At 49.3% G+C, this 21,749-nt stretch overlaps 1 protein-coding gene and 1 long non-coding RNA gene across 4 annotated transcripts; one reads left to right on the forward strand and one right to left on the reverse strand.

Annotated features, from left to right (window-relative positions):
- The first annotated feature begins 440 nt into the window (after positions 1–440).
- Positions 441–15,536, forward strand: VEZF1 (vascular endothelial zinc finger 1). 3 transcript variants are annotated; one of them, XM_032707123.1, is made up of 7 exons: positions 441–613; positions 5,909–6,606; positions 7,316–7,379; positions 8,372–8,555; positions 9,976–10,194; positions 12,332–12,376; positions 12,734–15,536. In XM_032707123.1, the coding sequence occupies exons 1-7, from the start codon at positions 581–583 to the stop codon at positions 13,159–13,161; spliced, it is 1,671 nt and encodes a 556-aa protein (XP_032563014.1). In that variant the 5' UTR covers positions 441–580; the 3' UTR covers positions 13,162–15,536. The 3 variants fall into 3 exon arrangements, with proteins under 3 accessions (XP_032563014.1, XP_032563016.1, XP_032563015.1); XM_032707124.1 differs by lacking the exon at positions 441–613 and adding an exon at positions 1,533–1,862; XM_032707125.1 differs by lacking the exon at positions 12,332–12,376 and having other exon boundaries at positions 12,734–13,569.
- LOC116796505 lies at positions 13,746–19,581 on the reverse strand. Its single transcript, XR_004360389.1, has 2 exons — positions 16,058–19,581; positions 13,746–15,524 (listed from the first exon to the last, which is right to left on the reverse strand). It is a non-coding gene; the product is annotated as an uncharacterized LOC116796505 (long non-coding RNA).
- Between the last annotated feature and the right edge of the window lie 2,168 nt (positions 19,582–21,749).

Consider the following 21,749-nt stretch of genomic DNA (forward strand, 5'->3'; position numbering starts at 1 on the left):
CCGCCGCCCCCGCGGCTCCCTCCCTCTCTCCCTCCCTCCCTGCCGGCGCGGCGGGCGGGGGCGGCGGGCGGGGAGGGGAGAAGGGGCGGGCGGGCGGCGCGGCGGCCCCGGGGCCGGGCCGGGGCGGGCGGCGCGGCGGCCCCGGACACCTCGGCCGCTCCTCCATCTTCTCTCGCCACAGCTCGGCTTCCCCAGCCCGGGACCGGCCCATTGCCAGCCCCGCGGGGGGGGCGGCCGGCCCGCCGCGCCGCCCCGGCCCCGCCGCCCGCGCCGCCGCCCCGCCGCGCCGCCCCGGGCCCGCCGCCCGCCCCGCGGCGAGGGGAGCGGCGGGGGCGGCGCCGCGGCCGCCCGGGCCATCGCCGCCCCGCCGGGGCGCCGCGCCGCCGCCTCCCCCCTCTGGGCCGCAGTGGTGCAGCCCGAGGTTAGCGGAAGCGGCCGCTCGGCGCTGCCATGTTGAGCCGCCGCCGCCGCCGCCGCTTTGTTGTCGGCTCCATGTAGCTGCGGCCCGGGGGAGGGAGCGACGGGGGGACCGCCCGCCGCAGCCGCCGCCGCCGCCGCCCGGGGCCGCGCCGCCCCCGCCATGGAGGCCAACTGGACCGCGTTCCTCTTTCAGGTGAGGCCCCGCGGCGGCGGCGGCGCTGCCCGCGCCCCCCCTCCCTCCCTCACGGCCGCGGCCCCGCCGGTCCCCGCCGGGCCGGGCTGTCACTCAGCGCGGCCGCCCGGCCCCCGCCCGCCCCCGGCCCGGCCCGGCCCGGCCCGACCCGCCGGGCAGCGCCTCACGGGCCCCGCGGCTCCGCTTCTCGCTCCTTCCCTCCTGCACTTTCTCCCTCCGCCGCCGCCCCGCAGCGCGCTCCCTTCCCGCTTCCCTCGCAAACCGTCTATTCGTAGTCGTGTTTTATTTTTTTTTCCCTCCCTCCAAAACGTGAAATCGCGCTTTTTTTTTTTTTTAAATTTTATTATTTTTTTGGTGTTTGTTTTTCTCTTCCACCTCCAACCCCCCCGCCCAAAAAGAAAAACAACAACAACAACAACAAAAAAAAACAACCCCAAGCTTCCACCGGGCTCTAACAAAACCCCGATGGAACAAACGCCGTGTCTGGGAGAATAAATTAATCCCTCTTTAAACAGCCTGACTCAGGGCCGGCTGACGAGGGAGCTTGTTTTCTTTTAAAATAGGACGCGAGCGGGCCGGATTTCTGTAAAAACTGGCGAAATCCTAACGGGAATGGGGAGGAATAGGGACGGTGGAGCGTGCAACCCCTCCCTTTGCCAACTGAGTCACAATTTTCCCCCTTTCTGTCGGCGAAAGACTGACTTAAAAACACCGCTGTTTATGTAATTCCGAAGAAAATCCAGTGTACCAGAAAAAAAAAAATCAGAAAAAAAAAAAATCCTCGCCTGGCTTTTGTGAGCCTCGCGAGCCCTTTCACGCTGGATTGTTTTCTCCTGCTCTTTTTGAGCTGGAAAACATAAAATGTGCGATTGCAGCAGCAGCGGGGGAAAAAAAAAAAAAAAAAAAAGCCCAGCACATCACCTTTCTCAAGGTAAAATAATCCTCTTTGCACGTTCCCGGTGGCGGCCGCTCGCTTCCTCACTGTCCTCCTCGGAATTAAACCCAAACCCAACCCATGACACGAGTTTGAAAACCTGAGTTGAATGAATAAATCCGCCAAGAGCGAGCACCATTCCTTTAGAGAGGAAAAATTCGTCCCTTGCAAGTACCAAGGGATGAGTCACTCGCTCGGGTTCTCTGCCTCCGAAAACACGCCGGGAATGTTCCGGGGAGCCGGTACCGGGAGCTGGGCACTGGGTTTTCCGCCTTTTCGTGGTGGATGCGGGTGATGCCATCGAGTTTGGCTGAGGTCTGGTGAATTATTTCTCACTCTAGTGGGCAGTTGTGATTCGCACGTAGGAAACTTCACGCTAGGAAGTTAATCTCCTTAGTTTAGGGCCATCTCCCTCCGAGCCGGGGCTGGTGTAGTGCCTTGCTGCCTCCCAGCTGAGCGCTTTCCAGGGGAAATTTTTCCTGGGCTGGCAGGACGGTATTGCAGCAGGCTCTGAGAAATGCCAAGTAATGCTTTCAAGTACGTGTCCAGCTCCTCGCTGCTCGTCCGTGTTTTTTGAAGGTGCTGAGTTTTGAAATAGTGATGTCACAGGCTGATTTAGGAGTCGCCTTTGCTGCTTTTAATTAAGGAGTCAGCAGTTCACTTTCCCAGCTTGCGACTCGGATGCATCTTCATAAAACTGTGGTGTGGAAATTTTCCTCTGATTTTTTTTCTTATTTTTTCCCCCAAATAATAAAGCTTTCAGAGCTCATAATACATGCTGAATATCGTTTCTGGAGTGATTTTGTTAGAAATCAACGATTTGGGTTGCGAGCATCCCAAGGCACCCAGCTGAAAGCAGCATTAAGGTACTCCTGATGTGACTTTCTTCTTCCCATTCCTACAGCACACAGCAGCCAAGACCCAGCTGATTAGTTAAAATTAGTTAAAAAAAAGTGGATTTAAAAGCCTCTCCCCTGTGTCGGTTAAGTAACAAATGCAAGTGACTGAATATTCATGTTCATTCTTCCTGGGGGGAGTTTTAAGCCGAGTGTGTGTTCCAGCTAGGACAGGATTCCTAAGGGACAGTTAAATACACGGGATATAAAGTTGTAATTTTTAGCCAAATGTTTTCAGAGGAGGTTTCGACGTCGTAATTTTAGTCCTGTAGCAATGGGCTGTGCGACTGTAAATCGCTCCTTCCAAATAAAGTTGTTTGATTGTTTTTAGGTGGCATTTTGATGAATTGTATCCCTTTCTAAAGGAACGATCGTGCTACTGAATAAGCAGTTCTTGTTTGGATCTCCTTAGTCCACGAAATGCTTATTTGGAAACCCACTTTTAGTATCTGGTCGGGAAGCGAAAGTTGTATCTGTTAATGTGAGGAGGACTCATCCATCAGATGGAGCGTTCAAGATATGACTCATCCTAATTTGTTGCTCTCACATTAAGGCTGGAGCACAAAAATATTTTAGCCTCTGGCATTGGAAGTTCACAATGCCACATCCTACACTCCGGGTCACGAATTGCAGGTTTTTTTGTTTGCTGCCCCCTCTCCCCTCGAGGGAAGAAACCAGTGACAGAACGAGGGGGTTTTGCACGAGAGCCTGTCCCGGGCTGTCAAAATATCCCCAAAATGTTGACTTGACGTTAATTCTGGGTCAAGTAAAACTGTGGTCGGAGCCTGAATAGCAGCGCCCGCGAGAGGCGTGCAGCAGGTGCTGCCTTCCCTTCTCCAACAGGGAGTTAAAAAAAAATGCTGCCTGATCCTTTTTTAAAAGGCTTTAAGGCAGGCAGCCCTTGGAAACTGAGGAACAGGGCTCGTGGCACGGGGGCTGCGGGCAGGACGGTGCTAATAACGCTGGCTCTCTGGGAACCAAGATAAGCAGACTTATATAAGCAGCAGCTCCATAGCCTGTAGCCTTATGAATATACATTGTTTTATGTCCACTGTCTCCGTCGGATCCGTAGGAATAAGTGCATCATTACCTTGAAGTGCTGACGATTCTTTGAGGCTTAAAAATATCCATAAACTGCCTAAGTTTGAACCTTGTCCAAAGGATTTGGGCTCTCCATTATCCGATCTGTTAGCTCTGCCTTTGAAACTGTATCTCTGGAGCTATCATTAGGTGCTCTGCAGTGTCTTCTGGTGCAGTTTAACAACACTGTTTAATGCTCATTTGAAGTTGTAAAACATTTCAAATTTTTTTTTAAATTAAAATTGTATCCAAGTGCTTAACTTGCTCGATACTGTGCTGCTGGTGTGTATCCTGCAGACTCTGTTTTCATGCAATGTGGATGTCTCAGTGCCCTCTTAAAAACACGGAAGATAAATGGTTGAAAATCCACAATTGACACTGAAGTCAGGGAAAAGTTTAATGGAGCTGCTGGAGCTTGTGCCGTGCCCTGATTTAGCAGCGTCGCCTCCAGGAGAGTTCTGGATCCGGCTCTTCAGCAGTCGTTCTGCAAAGCAGCCCCTGGGGCTGTTGTTTGAGGTGGCTGCTGTGGCCAGGCAGGTGTGGTAATATCCAGCCTACCTGTTGCATCCTGACCTTGGGCACAGGCAGGATGGAAAATGCAGATACAGATGGACAGGCTGGCCTGGCTTCTAATGATTCCCACAAGTTTTGTCTCCTGTTACCATCCCAAATCCAGGCTTCATCCCGTGAACTGTTTTCCTGTCGGATAGGCTTGGAGTGTTAGGGAGCTCATATTCCTCCCCATATAGGTTAGTGTTGGTATCCTCTGGTGCTTTTTATCCAAAGATCACCAGCATCACCCTCCTGAAAAGTGAGACTGGAGTGGTGAAGGGCTTGTGAGGGGCAGGAGCCACCCTGCAGCCAGGGAGAGGTGCTCTGGGGTGGCCTACTGCAATCCAGAGATCCAACTCCAAAAGCCTCCAGATCCAACTAGGAAAAAGTCCCAAAGTGAGCTTCTGGAAATACTGGCTTCTGCAAAGACCGTGTTGAAATGGATTCCTGTGGGGAGAGCATTAGCCTGAGTGCACTCCCTAGCACTGTCCATCCTCAGCTGATCTAAAAGTAGGCAGGTTGGGGGCACACGCCAGCACAGTGTTTGGTTCAGCTTTCGCAGCCTCGAGTCGTGCTATTTTGTAAGGGAAGCTGTAGGAAAGGAGTCCTGGAAGGCTGCAATACTGATCTAATGGGAATGCAAGTTTCCCCAAACACAGCTTCAGGCCTGGCACGCTGCGCTAATAACGAGCCTGATTTAAAACTGGTCTGATGAGACCGAGGCACATCTTGAATACAGATGCGCTTAAACTGGCTTAAGGTGCTGGAGTGATTTATTTTAATGCTCCATTAGGCTGAATTGGTCTGTGTGGTTTCTAAACCACTTTAAAATTGTATCTGCCAGGGTTTTGTCCCAGTCTCACTGGATGAGTTTTAATAACAGTATCCACTGGTTTTCTGCCTTAGAATAACCAAGCATGGTGCAGCACAGCCCGTGGCGGCGCAGGCTGCAGCTCAGCTGAGCGGTGCTGGCCGCGGTCCCCCCTCTGCCCCTTCCCTGTAGCTTCTCCCACTGATTCTGTAGTCCGAAGTCAGTTGGTATTGGCTGCTTTCAAACAGCTTTCAGAGGTTTTTTCCCAACACCCCCCCATGTGTGCTCTCCAGCATCTCTAGATGTCTCCCAGTGCGTATCGATTCGCTTCTCTTCCTAGCACAAAGTAGCTGCTGACGAAGAGAAAAAGGCCGTGTCGCTATTCTTGTTAGTTCCAGACACAGAGAGCACAGTGGTCAGTGGATAAATGCATCGGGAACCTGCTAAATATAGAGATGTGGCTTTAGACAGCTCCCGATTCCAGTTGCTTTGGTTTCAGTGCTGGCACACTGGTATGAACACGCTGTTTAAATAAGACGCCTTATCACATCCTGGCTCTCTGTGGCTGCAGTTCAATTTTCAGTGTGCACTAAGCTCGACTTAAAGGTGGGGCGTTATTTTGCAACTCCTGTCAGTACCTTCGTCAGCTCCAGAGACAGTCCCAAGGTGGCATCTGATACAATCATTAGCAAAATGAGTTATCTGTTATGTAAAGATCAAACGCTGTGTTAGTAAAAGATCTGACAAGCATCTCATTGTCTTCCATAAAAAGTTGCCCTCCGGAAACTTAATAATTCTTTGGTTGCTGTGCTGTGTCCTACACTTACCACAGGATCTGCACAGCGAGTGCATTTACAGTGCGAGTGGTTTATCTTGTCCAAAACCAGAATTATGTAACCTTCCCCTGTTGTTCCTTCCCTGGCTTTTGGTCTAGAATATGCTTTCCTGTTGTTTGTAAATGTTCTCACCGTGTTAAAGTGAGCACCCATCCAGAGAATTTAAGTGTGAATGTTTGGTTTTAGGCACACGAAGCCTCCCATCACCAACAGCAGGCAGCACAGAACAGTTTGTTGCCTCTCCTGAGCTCTGCTGTTGAGCCGCCCGATCAGAAGCCGATTCTGCCCTTACCAATAACGCAGAAACCTCAGCCTGCACCAGAAACATTAAAGGATGCTATTGTTGGGATTAAAAAGGAAAAACCTAAAACCTCCTTTGTGTGCACTTACTGCAGCAAAGCTTTCAGGGACAGCTACCATTTGAGGCGTCACGAGTCCTGCCACACAGGGATAAAGTTAGTGTCACGGCCAAAGAAAACTCCCACCACAATGGTGCCCCTTATCTCGACCATCGCTGGTGACAACAGCCGGAGTTCACTGGTTTCGACTATCGCAGGCATCCTGTCCACTGTCACTACGTCTTCCTCTGCCACCAACCCCAGCAGCAGCGCCGGCGCCACGGCCATGGCAGTGACGCAGACGGTGAAGAAGCCCAGCAAGCCCGTGAAGAAGAACCACGCCTGCGAGATGTGTGGCAAGGCCTTCAGGGACGTCTACCACCTCAACCGGCACAAGCTGTCCCACTCCGACGAGAAACCCTTCGAATGTCCCATTTGCAATCAGCGCTTCAAGAGAAAGGATCGCATGACCTACCACGTGAGGTCTCACGAGGGGGGCATCACGAAACCCTACACCTGTGGTGTTTGTGGAAAAGGCTTCTCGAGGTACCGTGTAGCAAATCCCGGGCGCGCTCCGCTGTTGGCTCTTCATACGCACGAAGGGTTAAGCTGGCGGAGCGAGGGGCTGGGAGAACCAGGCCTTTGAGGAGATTGGTGAGGGGATAAGGAGCCTTGTCTGCCTCCAGGGTGGGGGTCTCCATCTGAGCCAGGTTAGCAGTGGCCAAAAGCGGTCAGTTTTGTAGGAGAGTGGTTGGAAATGGCTTCACGACGTCATCCAGGCCCTGTAGGACACGTCTGTGTCACAGGGGTGGGCACGGAGCCCCTTTACCAGCCTTGCCACAGTCTGTGACCGAATGGGGCAGGGCAGGTGAACTGTCACCTGGTCTTGTAGCAGGGCTGAGGGCACTGACAGAGCTCTGGGGGGAGCTTGCATTGCTGCTGGCTGTGTCTGTACCTGTGCTTGCAGCAGAGAAAACATCAACCTTTACAGCTGCTGCGCTCTCACCTTTACACAAGGTGTGACCAAATGTACCATTTTTGGGTGTGTAAGGAGAACAGGGTTAAGGATTAAGCTGCAAACTGGGTCCCAGAGTAACTGTGAGGAGCTCTGGGTGACAGCCACTGGTAGGTGAGGGGAAGGTATTTATTCTGGGGGCTGCAGGGGGTCTCCAGCAGTGGCAGCCCACTGGCCAAGGTGTCCTTACTGTGTGTTTGTAACAGTGCATTTTCTCTCCTGTTCCTCTCTTTTTTGCAGGCCTGATCATTTAAGCTGTCACGTTAAACACGTTCACTCAACAGAGAGACCCTTCAAATGCCAAGTAAGGGCTAAAATGATTTATTAAGAACAATACTTTATTGTATCAGTACAATCTCAGGTGAATCTTTCCAGAGTTATATTTGCTCCCAGGCTTTCCTTTGATAAGCAAGTTTAGGAGTAAAGCCACATCCACCCGCATAACACAGTGCTGGAGTTCTGGTGGAAGTTTAAAAAGATGCCGTGGCTGCTTTTTTAGGAAGATTAGAGGCTTTTTGCTGTCTTGGAGAACAGCGTAGTTGCTCTATTTTACCATATGCTTAACTTAGTAGTAGGGTTGTAACAGCATCCTCAGCTCAGTGCTGATTTGTGGAGTAATGTGTGCAGTGTGTTTCTCAGCATGTTTAAATCAAATGTCTCTCAGTACATCTATTTAAAATGGATGGAAATGGTTGATTCTGGATTTGTTATTTTGCTGGAAGGGGAAGGCAAGTTGTCGTAAGTTGATGACTGAGTCTAGGAGAAATAATTAAATTGCCCTTGAACAATTAACTGTTTTGCTTGGAATATCCATGCTTATTCCAACCTCTGTTTTACTGACTCATCTTATTAAATAAAAGGCTCGGGTAAAAAGAATAGCATTAGGAAGAGGTTTTATTTCCTTGTTCTGGATGGGAACAGACGTAATTGAGCAATTCAAGAGATCATGTTCATATTTGTACAGTAAAATTATATCAAAAAACAACTTTGCCTGCTCCAGGCTTTTTTATAAGCTCCCTCTTGCTTTGGAGGGTAAGGCAACCTGCTACTTTAAGAAATTTCAAGTAATATTGAGTATGATTTTTGTCCTGATTGTCTCAGAAACCAATACCACTCTCAATCTCTGTTTAGTAGTTTGATTTTGGTTTCTCTATAAATACAGGTAAAACTTAATGTTGTCAGTGCATTTAGGATACTGTTTAGGACCTGCAAGGCAAAAAGGGCTCTCAGTGGGCCTTAACTGCTGCTGTAATGCTGCTGTCTGCCCCTCAAGTGTAACTGTTGTCCTCCATCTAGACGTGCACTGCTGCCTTTGCCACCAAAGACAGACTGCGGACACACATGGTGCGCCATGAAGGAAAGGTATCGTGTAATATCTGTGGTAAACTTCTGAGTGCAGCATATATCACCAGCCACTTAAAGACACACGGGCAGAGCCAAAGTATCAACTGTAATACCTGTAAACAAGGCATCAATAAAAGTAGGTGAACGTTTTACAAACATTTCTAATTAACAGTGTGCGTGCGAAGGGAATGGCCTTTGATGACGTTAAGATGCAACCGACCCATCAGTCTGGGTGGTCACACCTTTAAAAGTAGATATTTAGTAACAGAATCTGCTTCAGCTCAAGAATTGGCGTGTGGGGAACTGGTTGGCTGCTAGACTGTGCTCTTATCCCTTAGGAATGCCCTGCAGTTTGTGAGAGTGCCCAGGTTTTCTCACCTTCTAATTACAGTGCTTCCTCAACTGTGCAGGCCTGGAAGTCCAACAGATAATTTGGAGATTTTAGGCTATTTAAGAACTGCTAAAATCTGCCAGGTTTCAGGTTTAAAGCATCACCTAAAGCTCATCAAAATTAGGAGAAAGATTTCTGTGCTTTCCCTGAGCTTTGACCCCAAGGCTTAATGTTTCCTCCCTCTGGCAGTAGCTGACAAGAAGAGGATTTAAATCCAGCCCTGATGTGTTTTGGGCATTAATGGCATCTGACTGGTGTTGTGCAGGAGGTCAGATGAGATGTTTGTAATAGTTCTTTCTGGTCTTAACCTCTGTGGAGATGCTGCAGCCTGGACCTGGGAGTGCCTAGCAAACAAATGAAGACTTGACTTTCAGATACCTGTAACTTAAGTTAACCCACAGGGTTAGTAATATAAAATGGGTTTTCAGAGGAACGAGAGGAAGAAGTAAGGCATGTCTTTGGAAACTTTGTCCTTAAAGCCTTTTAAACTATTAATTTACAACATCTTTGCTGTTCCTGTTATTCCTGGATAATTTGAAGGTACTGGGAATGTCTGAAATGCGTGATTGTTGAGCTTAGTAGGAAATTTGGATGTGAAGTATTTTTTAAGGTATAGGGTTACAGCTCTGGCTTCCCAAGCCAGTTTGGTGGTGCTAAGCCAGTTCACATGAGGCATTTAGAGCAGTTGTTAGAGGTGGGAATGATGAGCTGTACTGTGGCCAGGGAGTAGTGACAGGCTGTTCTGTGATGTAAAGGTAAACTGAAAGTTTTAAGTCATACTTGCAATAAAAAGTAAAAAGGTTTTTTATTTTTTTTTTTTTGAGCTGGAGCTGAGGTTTAGAAAAAATGGAATCAGCTTGAGTTCTAGAGGCTCACTGGAGTCTTTGATTTCATTCTTCCTAAATGCAAACTAAATAATCAGAAAGGAAGTCAATTTTTGGCAGTTAAAGCAGATGTTCTTGACTTATATGCTGGTTTTTAGGTCTTGGAAAAGTAGTTTTATAAAGCACAGAATTAAATATATGGTTTTAAACACCTCTGTGATTTTTTGCTCTTGGAATCCTGTGAGATTCCACACGCTCTTTATGGAAGTTGCCTTTGTGATCTCAGCAGAAACCAGAGTAACTTTTCAAGGTGAATTTGTGTTCTTACTTAATTGGCATAGCATGCATGAGTGAAGAGACCAGCAACCAGAAACAGCAACAGCAGCAGCAACAACAGCAACAACAACAACAGCAGCAGCAGCAGCAGCAGCAGCAACAACAGCAACAACAGCAGCAGCAGCAGCAGCAGCAGCAACAGCAGCAACACGTAACAAGTTGGCCTGGAAAGCAGGTAGAGACCCTGAGATTGTGGGAAGAGGCCGTCAAAGCGAGGAAGAAAGGTAAACCAAACCAATATTGATGGGTTTAGGTCTGTGAGGCAGTGCAGTCTGCAGTTCTGTAGGGAGGTCAAGGTGTCAGGAAGGATGTTTTACAGGACAGTTGCATTCCCGGTGTTAGAAGTCACAGCTCAGAACTAGCAGGAGGAAACAGGCCCAGGATTAGGCTGTGTTACATGAACTCCTCTTTGCTTGCTCTCTTTGGTCTCTGTGTCTATAGCAGCCATCAGTTACAAAGGGAGGCTTGTGTCTGCTCCAGGGCAGGAGTGTGGGCTTTGACTTGCAAGTGGCTTTGAGCTGTGTTTGTGCATATTTACCCTTGTTCACTTGTGTGTATATATATATATATATATATATATATGTATATGTATATATACACACCCCCCTCTGTCTTTGCGTCACCAGTTTGCACGTGTGTGCTTTCTGTTCCTGTTCATCTTCTCTCTCTCAATTTATTCCATCTACTTTATCATCATTAACTCTCCTGGACTTTTTCTAGACCTCAGAGAACTTACTCTTCTCCCTCTGTTGCTTTTTTTTTCATTACAAAATGAACTAATCAGTGATCCTGTTTTTCATTAGTGCTGGATCACAGCTTACCTTACCTGTGCTGCCATAACCAAAGAGGAATTGCTTCCTGTTGTTGGCCACTGTGTCAGTTTGTAAAGAACAAATTGCTTCAGTGTAGTGTTTTTAGGATATAGTAGTTTAAACTCTCCCATTATTGCTGCTTATTTGTTTCACAACAGTTTGATTTCTAATGCCTGTCATGTGACTCTTGTGGATTATATGTTTTAGAAGCTGTTAGTGACCATTTACTGTTTTTCACTGGCTGTTTTTAGGAATGTTTTTGACTCACCTTATTTTTTTCTTTTCTCCTAACCTTCCTTTCAGTTTCTTCAATCTGTTTTTCTTTTCTAGGTCTTCTTTGTGTTTTAGGCTGCTTGCTCCTTTTGCCTTGTTATGCCAGTAATTGAATTCTAGACAGTATAGAAACAGCTTATTCATGTTAAGATGTACTGATAACAGAAACATAAATATCATCAGGCCACTAAGCAGATAAAGCAAATGGGTGTTGGATTTAGAAAATCTCTTGAGAATTATTTTCCTGCTTGTTTCTTCCTATGTCTTGTTCCTTTTTCCCTTCGTTGCTCATTGAGATTATTGAATGTGCTTTAACGGAAGTGGTTTGGGGCAGGATGGGGGGTGAGGGAGGTGGGTGGGTAGGAGTGGTGTCAGACTGATGCTGTTAGCTTTGTTTGACTGGGGAAGGGGCATGGGTGGGATGTGTCTTTGGGTGTGACTGTGCTTGAAGGTGAAGTTAGACCAGTCAGTGCCATGCCTGAGCTGCTCTTTCCTTGCTGGTTCTCCTGTGCTGGTGCCACTTGTGGTCGCTTTGCAACACTAGATGGGATTTTTTTAGTCTAATACAATTTATTTTCACAATTTTTTTTTTTTTTTTTTTTTTTACTCTTTCCCTTCCTTTCCACCCCTCCTAGCTATGGACTTTGAAGAACCAACAGTAACCCTTGAATGGGGCTAATGTTGCTTTCAAAGTTACATTTGTATTGCCCGAGTGGCAAAGCGGACTCTTTGCTCCCGTTTTACCTCTGACACGTGGGTGTAACTGAGCTTGGGGTCCTGCCCTACAAATGTGGAATCAGACACGACTTAGCCATGCTGTAACGCTGATGTAGAACACGATTTTCCCTGGTTTCTTTAGCAGTCAGCCCTCCCCTTTCCCCTCCTCCTGTTTTTGGAGCCTCCTGGTGTGGGTAGCCGGCAGGTGGTGCTGATGGATGTGCAGAGAGCCCTCCTTCCCCCCTCGGCCCCCCTCGCCAGCCCTGCTCCCCAGTGCCCGGCCCTGCTCCCCACCCCCTGCCCGCCGCCCTCCTGGGTCTCCCTTGCTCAGCACTTCATTCCTGCTTGCTGCTAAACCACCCCAAAAAACCCCAAATGAATGTGGAAGCTGAGGAGCTGAAGGGGGTTGAGGGATGTACTGCTGGGGTAGGCTTGGAGTAGAGGTACTGTGAGCAGCGGAGCAATTAAGTAGCAGTAATTAAGACTGAAATAAGCAGGTAAATATTGAAACGAGCTTTGCTTATCAGTCCCTAATAATGACTTTTTAAAACCTTCACAGAATGTCAGTTCACCTTTGAGAAGGCTATAGAGTACGTACCATTCGGTATGTACACTCTCTCCTCTATTTCTAATGTTCCTCTTGGGAGGATTTTTTCGATTGTACGATACTGTTTTTATGAACTTGGAAACCCTCTTGCTAAGACAACCTCACTTGAATTCTCAGGAAAAAAAAAAAAAATTGAATTGAAATGACCTGCATGAGAGTTTGTATTTCCTGTAGGCTATAGAATGTTAACAGTTTTAACTTACTAATAATTCCTAAAGAAAATTATTCCGGAATTTGTACCTGTTCTTGTTTGGTTTTTGGGTTTTTTTGTTTTGTTTCGTTTTGTTTAAATCTTGTCCATGGGTTTTTTTTACGTGTTAAAAACTTTTTGTCTTTTTTATGTCTCATTTTTAGAAGCTGCTAACTTGTGCCAAACCTCCACTGCTGCTACTACGCCTGTGACTCTTACTACTCCATTCAATATAACGTCCTCTGTGGCTTCTGGGACTATCACAAACCCAGTCACAGTGGCAGCTGCAATGAGCATGAGAAGTCCAGTAAATGTATCAAGTGCAGTTAATATATCCAGTCCGATGAACTTAGGGCATCCTGTAACCATAACCAGTCCTCTGTCCATGACCTCGCCCCTCACGCTCACCACCCCGGTGAACCTGCCCACCCCGGTGACGGCTCCCGTGAACATAGCGCACCCCGTCACCATCACGTCCCCCATGAACCTGCCCACCCCCATGACGCTGGCTGGCCCCCTCAACATAGCCATGAGACCAGTGGAGAGCATGCCTTTCCTGCCCCAGGCCTTGCCCACCTCTCCTCCCTGGTAAACAAGTTCTAAACAGTATTAAAAAGGATTAAAATGGAATCCTTACCAGCAGTTCTTTTTTGGGTTTTGTTTGGTTGGGGTTTTTTTTTCTTTTTTTTTTCTTTTTTTTTCTTTTATTTTGGTTTTTGTTTTGTTTTGTTCTGTTGGGTTTTTTGTTTTGTTTTGTTTTAGTTCATAATAAATTCAGGCTAAGACACTGGGGCAACACCATCAGAGACCACAGTAGCATCTTCCCCTTGATTTGGCTCACATGGTTCAGGCTTGAGTTTCACTGGAGCACTTCATTTAAAGTAAGTTTTACCTTGTAGCTGACTGATGCTGAATTAGAGCAGATACTTATTTGCCAGAGTTTTTAAAGAAAAAAAAAAACAACAAAAAAACAACAAAAAAAAGGTAATTAAAAAAACAGTTTTATGTTTTATCCCCTCAAATTATAACTTAGAAAATTATTTTAATCTAAACACTAGCAAAGACCCCTCTGTATCTGTGACAGGGTGGATGGCTCATTTTAACCTGCCAGGCAAGTCCACTGTTTCTGAGCTAGTGTAGAACCTTTGTCTGTGTTGATGTTTTTGTTTTTTTTTAATGAGTAAATGCATTACAATGTTGTCATTTAAAAAAAAAAATGCATTTTTGGAGAAAATATGCATTTTACCTTTGGGAATATGATAATTTCAGGCAGCATTCCCTATGGGAAAGGTGATACCAGCTCTGATATGCAAAGCATATGATAACTTATCATTCTAACTTCAACATATAATAGGGATTGTGACCTGATATTTGGAGATGTAAATATTACCCAACATATTACCCTAAGGGAATAGAGCATTGTAGTCAACATTTTTTTTAAAAAAACTGTTATTGTTTGGTGAGAAACAGCCATGGCTGACAGAAGAGGAGTCGAAATGTATGTAAACATGGTCTCTGAACAGTCAGACCCCCATGGGACTCTTATCTAGGAGCAAAAGGAGTGCTTGGAAACTTAAGAAATATTGCTTTAAGCTGGAAGATTCTGGAGGCCCTGGGTGTGATTTTTATGCCCTCTGCCTCCCAATCAGAGCCTGCTGGTGTTCCAGCAGGGGACAGACGTGTTAGTTGTTCACTAGAAGTTTTGTCTTATATTAAATTGTATACAGTTTTTATTCTAACCACTAACTAGGTAGGATGCCCCTCCAGGACAAGCAGAGAGCGTCTTTTAATTTCTCCCCTATTTCTTAATCAAGTGTTGTGCAAATCTGTTCAACTTTGTAAATATTTGCAAACATCATCATTTTTACGTTATTCTTCTATTGTGTTAACACATTTCTATGAATATGTGGGAGTTCTGGGGTGCTGAGCTGTCCAGCCCAGAACTGCTCCATAAATGGTCACACATGTTTAAGCTACATGTGCTTTTTATTTCTTAACCTGTTTATCTGTACATAAAGTAGAAAGCAAAAATCTAGGGAAACAGATATACTTTTTAGACTATCATGTCACATATTCACATTTTTAAAACTTTGTTTAAAAAAACAAACAAACAAACCACCCTAAACCCAAGACTCTACGTGAAATTTAAAAAAAAAAAAAAAAAAAGAGGAAAAACACAAAAAAAAGAAATTACAGTTGAGATGTTTTTATCTTAAGGAATTTGAGAGCTCTGGAGATTAGCGTGTGCATTTTCACAGAGTCATAGCAGGACTGACCAGTCACACTGGACTGCTTCCGTTCCTCCCCGGCCGTGTCCGTGCGAGCAGTGATTGCCAGGCTGCTGGCTCAGGTGACAGGTATCTGTATCCTTATGTGAAACTGTTCTAGGGGCTTGGACTACATAGTAAAACAAAAACAGACAAAAAAAAAAAAAATAAATAATAGAGCTTAGTGTAAAATAATTTTATAAATGATCTTTTGTACTTTAGGACATCAAATTGTACAACTTTTGTATATATAAAAGCTTAGGAACTTTCTGTTTAGCAGAAAGGAAACACATTCCTACACTTTTAATGTATATGTTTGTTATAATGTCCATGTAAACATATGCCCTATGTTTGTGCCTTTTAATTAGTTTGTCTCAATAAACAAAAATGTAGAGAAGAATATGTAGCTATGACTTTGTTACCACTGTTCTTACTCCAGCTGTGTAGAGGTCTGTGTTTTCGCACTGTGTGGAGCTCGGCGGGCGGGGGGCAGCCCGCAGCCCCGGGCACATGCACCCCAACCTCCCTCCCCACAGCCCCCCTGCATGTTGGGACCTGTACATTGCCAGCCATCTCTGGGACCCGGGGCCACGACACCACCTTGCACCAGTTTTCCAAAGTAGGTGTAGCCTTCCGGGCCTGGGTAACCACAGAGATGACCCTTAGGTGAAGTTTGGGTGCCCCTGAGCTTAAAAAAAAAGAAAAAAAAAAAAAAAGAACAAAAGCATTAAAAGCCAATATGAAAATGTGTACTAGAAGTGGTTATCTATGAATTACTTACAATAAACAGGTGTGAGACTTAATTGTATGTTGTCAATTACTGCAGTATTGACAGTGGGTCCCTCGCACAGCCTGGCTGCTGTTATTTTTATCCCAGCAGTGTAGCAGTAGAATAAACACATTAAACACCGGCAAGGAAATTTTTCACTGTGACAGAGGCTTCCCAAACCACTAACCATGGTGCTCTTAGCATGGCATAGGAAAAGGGCTGTTTCCTTTTTATTTTATGTTGGTTCTGCTCGACTGTACCTGGTTTATGTCCACAAAGCTGCATTAGCTAATTGTCGACCTGTTTCATTTGTACTTGGGTAAACATTTGCTTTGTGCCGTGTATTAATGGGTCCGAGGTGTCCTCAGCTGTCTCAGTGCGGACGTTGACTGCGCTCTGTAATGCCGTCCTACCAAATACATTAAGCTGTTTCTCTGACAAACAAAAGCTACCTGGTCAAGTAGTTTATCCGACGTGCATGCTCCCTGCTAATCCATGTCCGTCCCCGTGCGGCGGGGCCGGAGCTGTCACGGCCGGTGATCCGTGCGGCACCTCGCGTTTAAGGCTCTAGGAAAATGGTGGCTGTGAAGAACAGATGCTCCTGTTACACCGAGTTAGTTTCTATGCAGCTGATGCGCTTAGCCTAGTTTATTTCATGGAAACTTTTAAGCTGGATCGAGTCCAACATCCAGGGAAGCCTATTGCTGCCGTTGGTTCGAGTGGGGTTTATGTCGAGCCCATTCAGGTCTCCGATTGCAAGGAGTTCAATAGGGGGTTTATTTTTTTCCTTGTGATGTTTCCATAAGCATTCAGCGTGAGGTGAATGGCTTAGCACCGACTGAGGGTTTTAAAAGTTGAATTTTGCCTTGGATTTGTGCCGTGGAAAGTCAGAGCAGTCAGATGAACGGCACAGAGGGGCGTCCTCCGCGCAAGGAGAGCCGCGGGTGCCGGCTCTGGAAGCGGCCACGGGGACGTAAGTATTCCAGCCCAGCCACCCACGCTGCCAGGAGTGGTGCAAATGGTATAAATGGGCAGTTTTTCTCTTTATTTGGAACACCCCACCACTTCCAGAGGGTGTTTGGGGTGAGGAGAAATCCGGGATTCCACCTTTTATTGAGAAGTTACACCTGAGTGTTGTAAATGGGGAAGATTCTGTTCAGTCAAGATGGATCAGAGAGAAACACGTTTTATTCTCAGCTTAAGAGTTTAATTCTATTTGCCCTTGTTCACCAATAAAACATTTTCCCCCCCCCCCCTTAAAACAACTTTTTCTTTAGAGAGGCGGAAGAAAGAAGTATTTAGTGTGTTTGCATTTGTCCACGAGAGGTTTAAAGAAAACCACCCAGACCCCAGTAAGCTGTTGAGCTGCAGCAATCCCAGGTTACATAAAGGGGCCGGGGCTGCCGAGGATTAGCCGGGGCATTCTGGGTGCTGATAAGCCTCCAAGTTCTGCTTGCTCTTCCCTCACTTTTATTTTAGAAACAGCCACTCAGATCTGTATCCTAAAAACCACCTGGGGTTCGTTTTCGAAGCTGAGAGGGTTAGATTCCCACCAAAGAGAGAAGGAGGGAAAACTGGGATTTGAGGAACGCTCAGGTTTTTGAAGCATCCAGCACTGTGGTGTTTTTTATCTCAGAGTCCCCGTGTGGGAGCTGAGTTGTTGAGAAGTGAACAACAGTTTGTCAGTGCCGGGCCCTTCGGAAAACTCCTGCCCTGCTCATTGGTGGCTGAGTTTATCCATCTCAAAAATAGATTGAACAGTGTTTTCAAAAGGCAGCTATTAAAAGCACTTCAAGTTTTTAAATGCCGTTGAGGTCTCAGTGCTTAAGTGGACCTTTTAACCCATGCTTTTTAGAGAAAAAGTGTAAAAATAAATCTCTTCTAATTGTCAGAGAATAAAACAAATTAAACCTGATCCCCTTCTACGCATTTGTTTAATTCAGCATGTTTATACTTCTTATCTTTGGATTGTTCACTCACAGCTCCCAGTGCAGCAGCCGAGGGGTGACAGAGGAACTACGTGCTAATTTTTATGTCAAAAATAGCTTTCACCTTTAAAGGCACATGGCTCACTGGCTGTTTGCTAATTACAAAAAGAATGCCAGAGCTTCTCCTGCAAATCCATTTTACAGCTGTGTTCAGATTGGACTGTCAGCCCCTGGTTAAAATTGAGTGCTGAGGTCTTGACCTAGAAACAACCCTTTTTTGGTATTGGTTTGGAAAGAGTGTTTCAGTGCTGAGAGGAGCTGAGCCAGGCTGTCCAGCCAGCTCCCTCCTCAGCTGGCAACCGCCACAGCATCACATCATTCTGTCAGACACTGCATCTCCCTGAAGCCCAGATCAGGACCACTGGGCAAGCCAGGCTTATGATTCTTAAAAATGTTATATTTTGTTGTTGCTGTTGTTCAGGTTTCTGGGCTATTCTGAATGAACCTGGTCTAGTGGAAGGTGTCCCTGCTCTTGGTGGGGGGTTGGAATGAGATGAGCTTTGAGGTCCCATCCAACCCAGACCATTCTGTGGTTTTATGATTTTTAAAAGCCCTGGGTTTTCCTTTAAGGAAGCATTGGTGCTTTTTGAAAGTCACACCGTTGGCATCTGCAATCACTGCTTGTGTCAGAGCACAGACCTCTGCTTTCCTCCAGAGCATTTACAGTCCCTGCCTCCCAACCAACCCATTTAGTAAAAAAAAAGGACATTTTACAAATGTGTGGAACCTTTTGTTGTCCAGAGAAGTCAGAAATATTCCATTCACTTTTTCACTTAGTTGTTCTCACCAGCTGTCAAGACAAAACCGTTTGTGTTCTGTGTTTTCCGTGCAAGGCTTGTTTTCCAGGGAATAACCAATTTCGTTGGAACTGGCTGAAAATTACATTCACTATTAATTCTTCGTGGTTGTGTATTTCTATTCCCACTTCTTTTTACTTCCTAGTGTCATTAGCAGCTAAGACCCATATCGAAGGGATATAAAACTGCCTGTTTTCCCTGAAACAAGCCTGGATTAGGAAGAGATTGCAGCCACCAAAGCTCGCTGCAAGGCGCTGTGCCTTGGAAGAGTCTGGTCTGCGTTAACTTGGGGGAGAGAATGTTGTGGCACATGTTCCGTGCACATTGAAGGCCAAAGGTTTGCCTCCAGTGTTTCCACTCTTATTGATCTCTGAGTTCCCTGTCAGAGCCTTCCAGATCTTAACCCAGGATCGCTCAGCTCCCAGACAGGGATGAAACGATTGAGTGGGAAACACCTCAGCATGGAGAGCTGTCCTGTCAGAGCCCTGGACCACCCCACATGTGAGCTTGGGCTCCAGCACCCACAGACGTGCATCCCAGTGGCCTTGCTGGATGCAGCAGGGTGTGGTGGGGGCCGTGGTGCCCAGGGATGTGGATTCCTCCCACAGCATGTCCGGGAGGTTTGGAGAGCCACGAGGGAAGCGGAGGCTCTGACCTGCTGCTGTTCGTGATTTCGCTCTGGTCTCTGTGGAAGGGGAAGTGTCTGCCCTGTGTAAACGGGCTCCTGTAACTTGTAAGACGAGATCACTTCCCGTCCTGAGCTGTCAGCTGGAGCGCGGGACATGGGATACGGCTGTTTTCTGTCTGTGCTCCAAGTGATGCTCTGTTACAACCCCATCTCTGATGCTCAGCCATGGGGCAGCAGTACCATGTCTTCTTCCTTACCACGGGACTGGGGGGCCAAGCTCCAGGAGCCTGAGACACTCCAAATGTGTGGAGGAGGCTTAGAGCCCGGAGAGCTGGGATCCATCCATCCATCCATCCATCCTCGGGATACTGCTCCCTCCACGGGCTGCCCAGGGCGAGAGATGCCGACCCCAGGGCTGGGGGTGCCAGGGAAGCCTGGGGGCAGCGGGGGGACCCCGAGACCCCCAACCACCGTCAGGGCTGCTTCAGCCCGGGAGGCGGCGGGGGCCGGGCGGTGCCGCCCCTCGGTGCTCCCGGGGGGACACCCGGCCCGGGGGGGGTGACCCAGCCCCGAGGGGACCCGCACGCCCCCCGCCCCCGCAGCCACTGGGCTCAGCCCCGCTCCCCGTTCCCCGCGCCCCCCCGGCCCGGCCCCGGCCCCGGCCCCGCCGCGCCGCCCCCCGCTGCCGGGCACGGCCGCCCCCGCCCGCCCGCCACGTACGTCTCCCGTCCCGGCTCCTTTCCATGGTTCCCGGCGTGACTGGAGCCGCCCGCCGCCGCCGCCGCCGCCGCCCCCGCAGCGCGGCGCCGACCGCCGGTAAGGGGGGCGGGCCGGGCCGGGGCTCTTTGTGCGCCGAGCCGGGCTGGGCCGGGCCGGGCTGGGCCGGGGCCGGACCGGGGCGGGCGGCGCCGCTCGGCCTGCGCGGGTCGGGCCCGGGGCCGCGCGGGCCCCGCCGGGCACGGCCGGGGAGCGGCGGCGCCGCCGGCTCGGCCTCCACCGGGGCTCGGGCGGAGCGGCCGCGGCGGCGGCGGCGGCGGGGCCGGGCCCGGGGCCGCGCCTGTTGGAGCCGCCCGGCCGCCCCTCCGCAGCCCCGGCCCGGCCCCGCCGCCGCTCCGGCCCCGCCGCGGCCCCGCGCCCGCCGGGTCCGGGAGGGTCCCGCGTGGGGAGCCCTCGGGGCGGGGTGGGGAGAGAGAGGGGGGCGAGCCCACCGGGCCGGCCTGGGGTGAGGGTCCCGTCCCCGCGTGGGGCCGGCAGAGCCGGGGGCAGGACCCCGTCCCGCTCAGCCCCGGACGGAGCGTCGCTGCTCCCTGAGCGTGATCCCTCCGTGCGCCGCGGGTTTGGGTTTGGTGCCTTCCTGCTGCTGGACATCCTCCCCATCCCCGGGTTCATGGAGCAACGCCCTTCACACCCCGACATCCCTGAAATCCCCGACACCCCAGCATCCCTGCCGGGTGGGTCAGGGCTTGGTGCAGGAACGGCGGGGCCCTGGCGTGCCATGGTGTTGGGGGTCACCTGCTGGGGTCATTTGTGAGCCCCCGTTGGGGTGCCCAGTGCAGCCAGACCTCACATCCTCCGTGAGGATGGAGGGCACTGTCTTGCCAGGCTGTTCCTCTCCCGGGGTTCCCGTCCAGCGCCGAAATTGCCGCCGATGGGTTGTAGGCACACAGTGATGGGGAAGGGTTTGGGAGCTGCCTCTCCTGTGCAAGTCAGCGCTCAAAGCAGCACTCTCCCGCACCGTCTGTCTCACAGGCGGGTTGGAAAGGCTCCCTTTTATTATTTTCTTAAAAAGCAGTGGAGTCACACCTCCTCCTCACACCTCCTCCTGCTGCTACCACTGACAACAAACACAGGGGCCGGAGCCATAAGGATTTCCGTGGGAGAGCTGCCATCCTGGGCTGACCCCTGAGGCTGCCAGTGGGGCTTTGCTGGTGGGGCTGCCCCACGGCTGGGGAAGCTGTGGCTTTCCTCACCTCCTCCTCCATCTCTAACAACACAGGCTGAGTGGCATCTGCTCCGCTGCGAAGCTTTTTGTGGTTTTCACGGAGGTTTTCCTGTGGAAGTGGCTGGCTGGAGCATGGCACTGGGGCAGCGAGACCCCAGGGGAGCCCTCTGGGAGCAGAGATCGGTCAGTGCTGTTGGTGGGGTTAGTGGGAAGCTTTTAGTGGTCCTTATGGCAGAGACTCTGCCATCAGCTCCTTGTTGTGCACTTGTGGCCTTTCCCACTGTGTTATCCAACGGCTTGGGCAGTGTCTGTCTCCTTGGTGAGGATGTGCCTGATGCCAGCAGAGGCTGACACACTGATCCCTGGATGCCCACAGCCCCTTTCCGGTGCTGAAGCCTCTGATTGCCAGAAGCATTTCTGTCAAAGGTGCCCGTCCTCTTCCCAGCCACAAAGTTCCTGGGAAAGCTTTGACTTTTCCAGCATTTTATTTAAGAAGAGCTTTCAAATGAAAACAAGCAGAACGCAACAACACCTGACCTGCTGCCCCGACCAGGTCCGTGGTGGGGCTGAGTGGCAGTGCCGTGGTGGCAGTGCCGTGGTGGCAGTGCCGTGGTTCCCTCTGCCCCGGGGAGCAGCAGCACCACAGTGAGCACTCAGTGCTCATCTGCCTGCACAAACCCCCTCTGCGGGGGCACAGATAACAGGGGTGCTGTGGGCACTGGTGTTCCAAGTGGGAGAGGAGCTGGAGGGTCATTCGGGCCCGGGGTCTGTGCCATGAGGGTAAAGTCC

The sequence above is a fragment of the Chiroxiphia lanceolata genome, chromosome 20 (genome assembly GCF_009829145.1).
Source record: "Chiroxiphia lanceolata isolate bChiLan1 chromosome 20, bChiLan1.pri, whole genome shotgun sequence".
Classification (NCBI taxonomy): domain Eukaryota; kingdom Metazoa; phylum Chordata; class Aves; order Passeriformes; family Pipridae; genus Chiroxiphia; species Chiroxiphia lanceolata.

Excerpts from the sequence above, each read along its gene's own strand:
- VEZF1 (XM_032707123.1), top strand. The coding sequence starts at position 581 with ATGGAGGCCAACTGGACCGCGTTCCTCTTTCAG. Across the intron at positions 8,556-9,975 it reads TAAACAAGGCATCAATAAAA|CATGCATGAGTGAAGAGACC; the intron begins GTAGGTGAACGT and ends TAATTGGCATAG. Across the intron at positions 12,377-12,733 it reads TATAGAGTACGTACCATTCG|AAGCTGCTAACTTGTGCCAA; the intron begins GTATGTACACTC and ends TCTCATTTTTAG.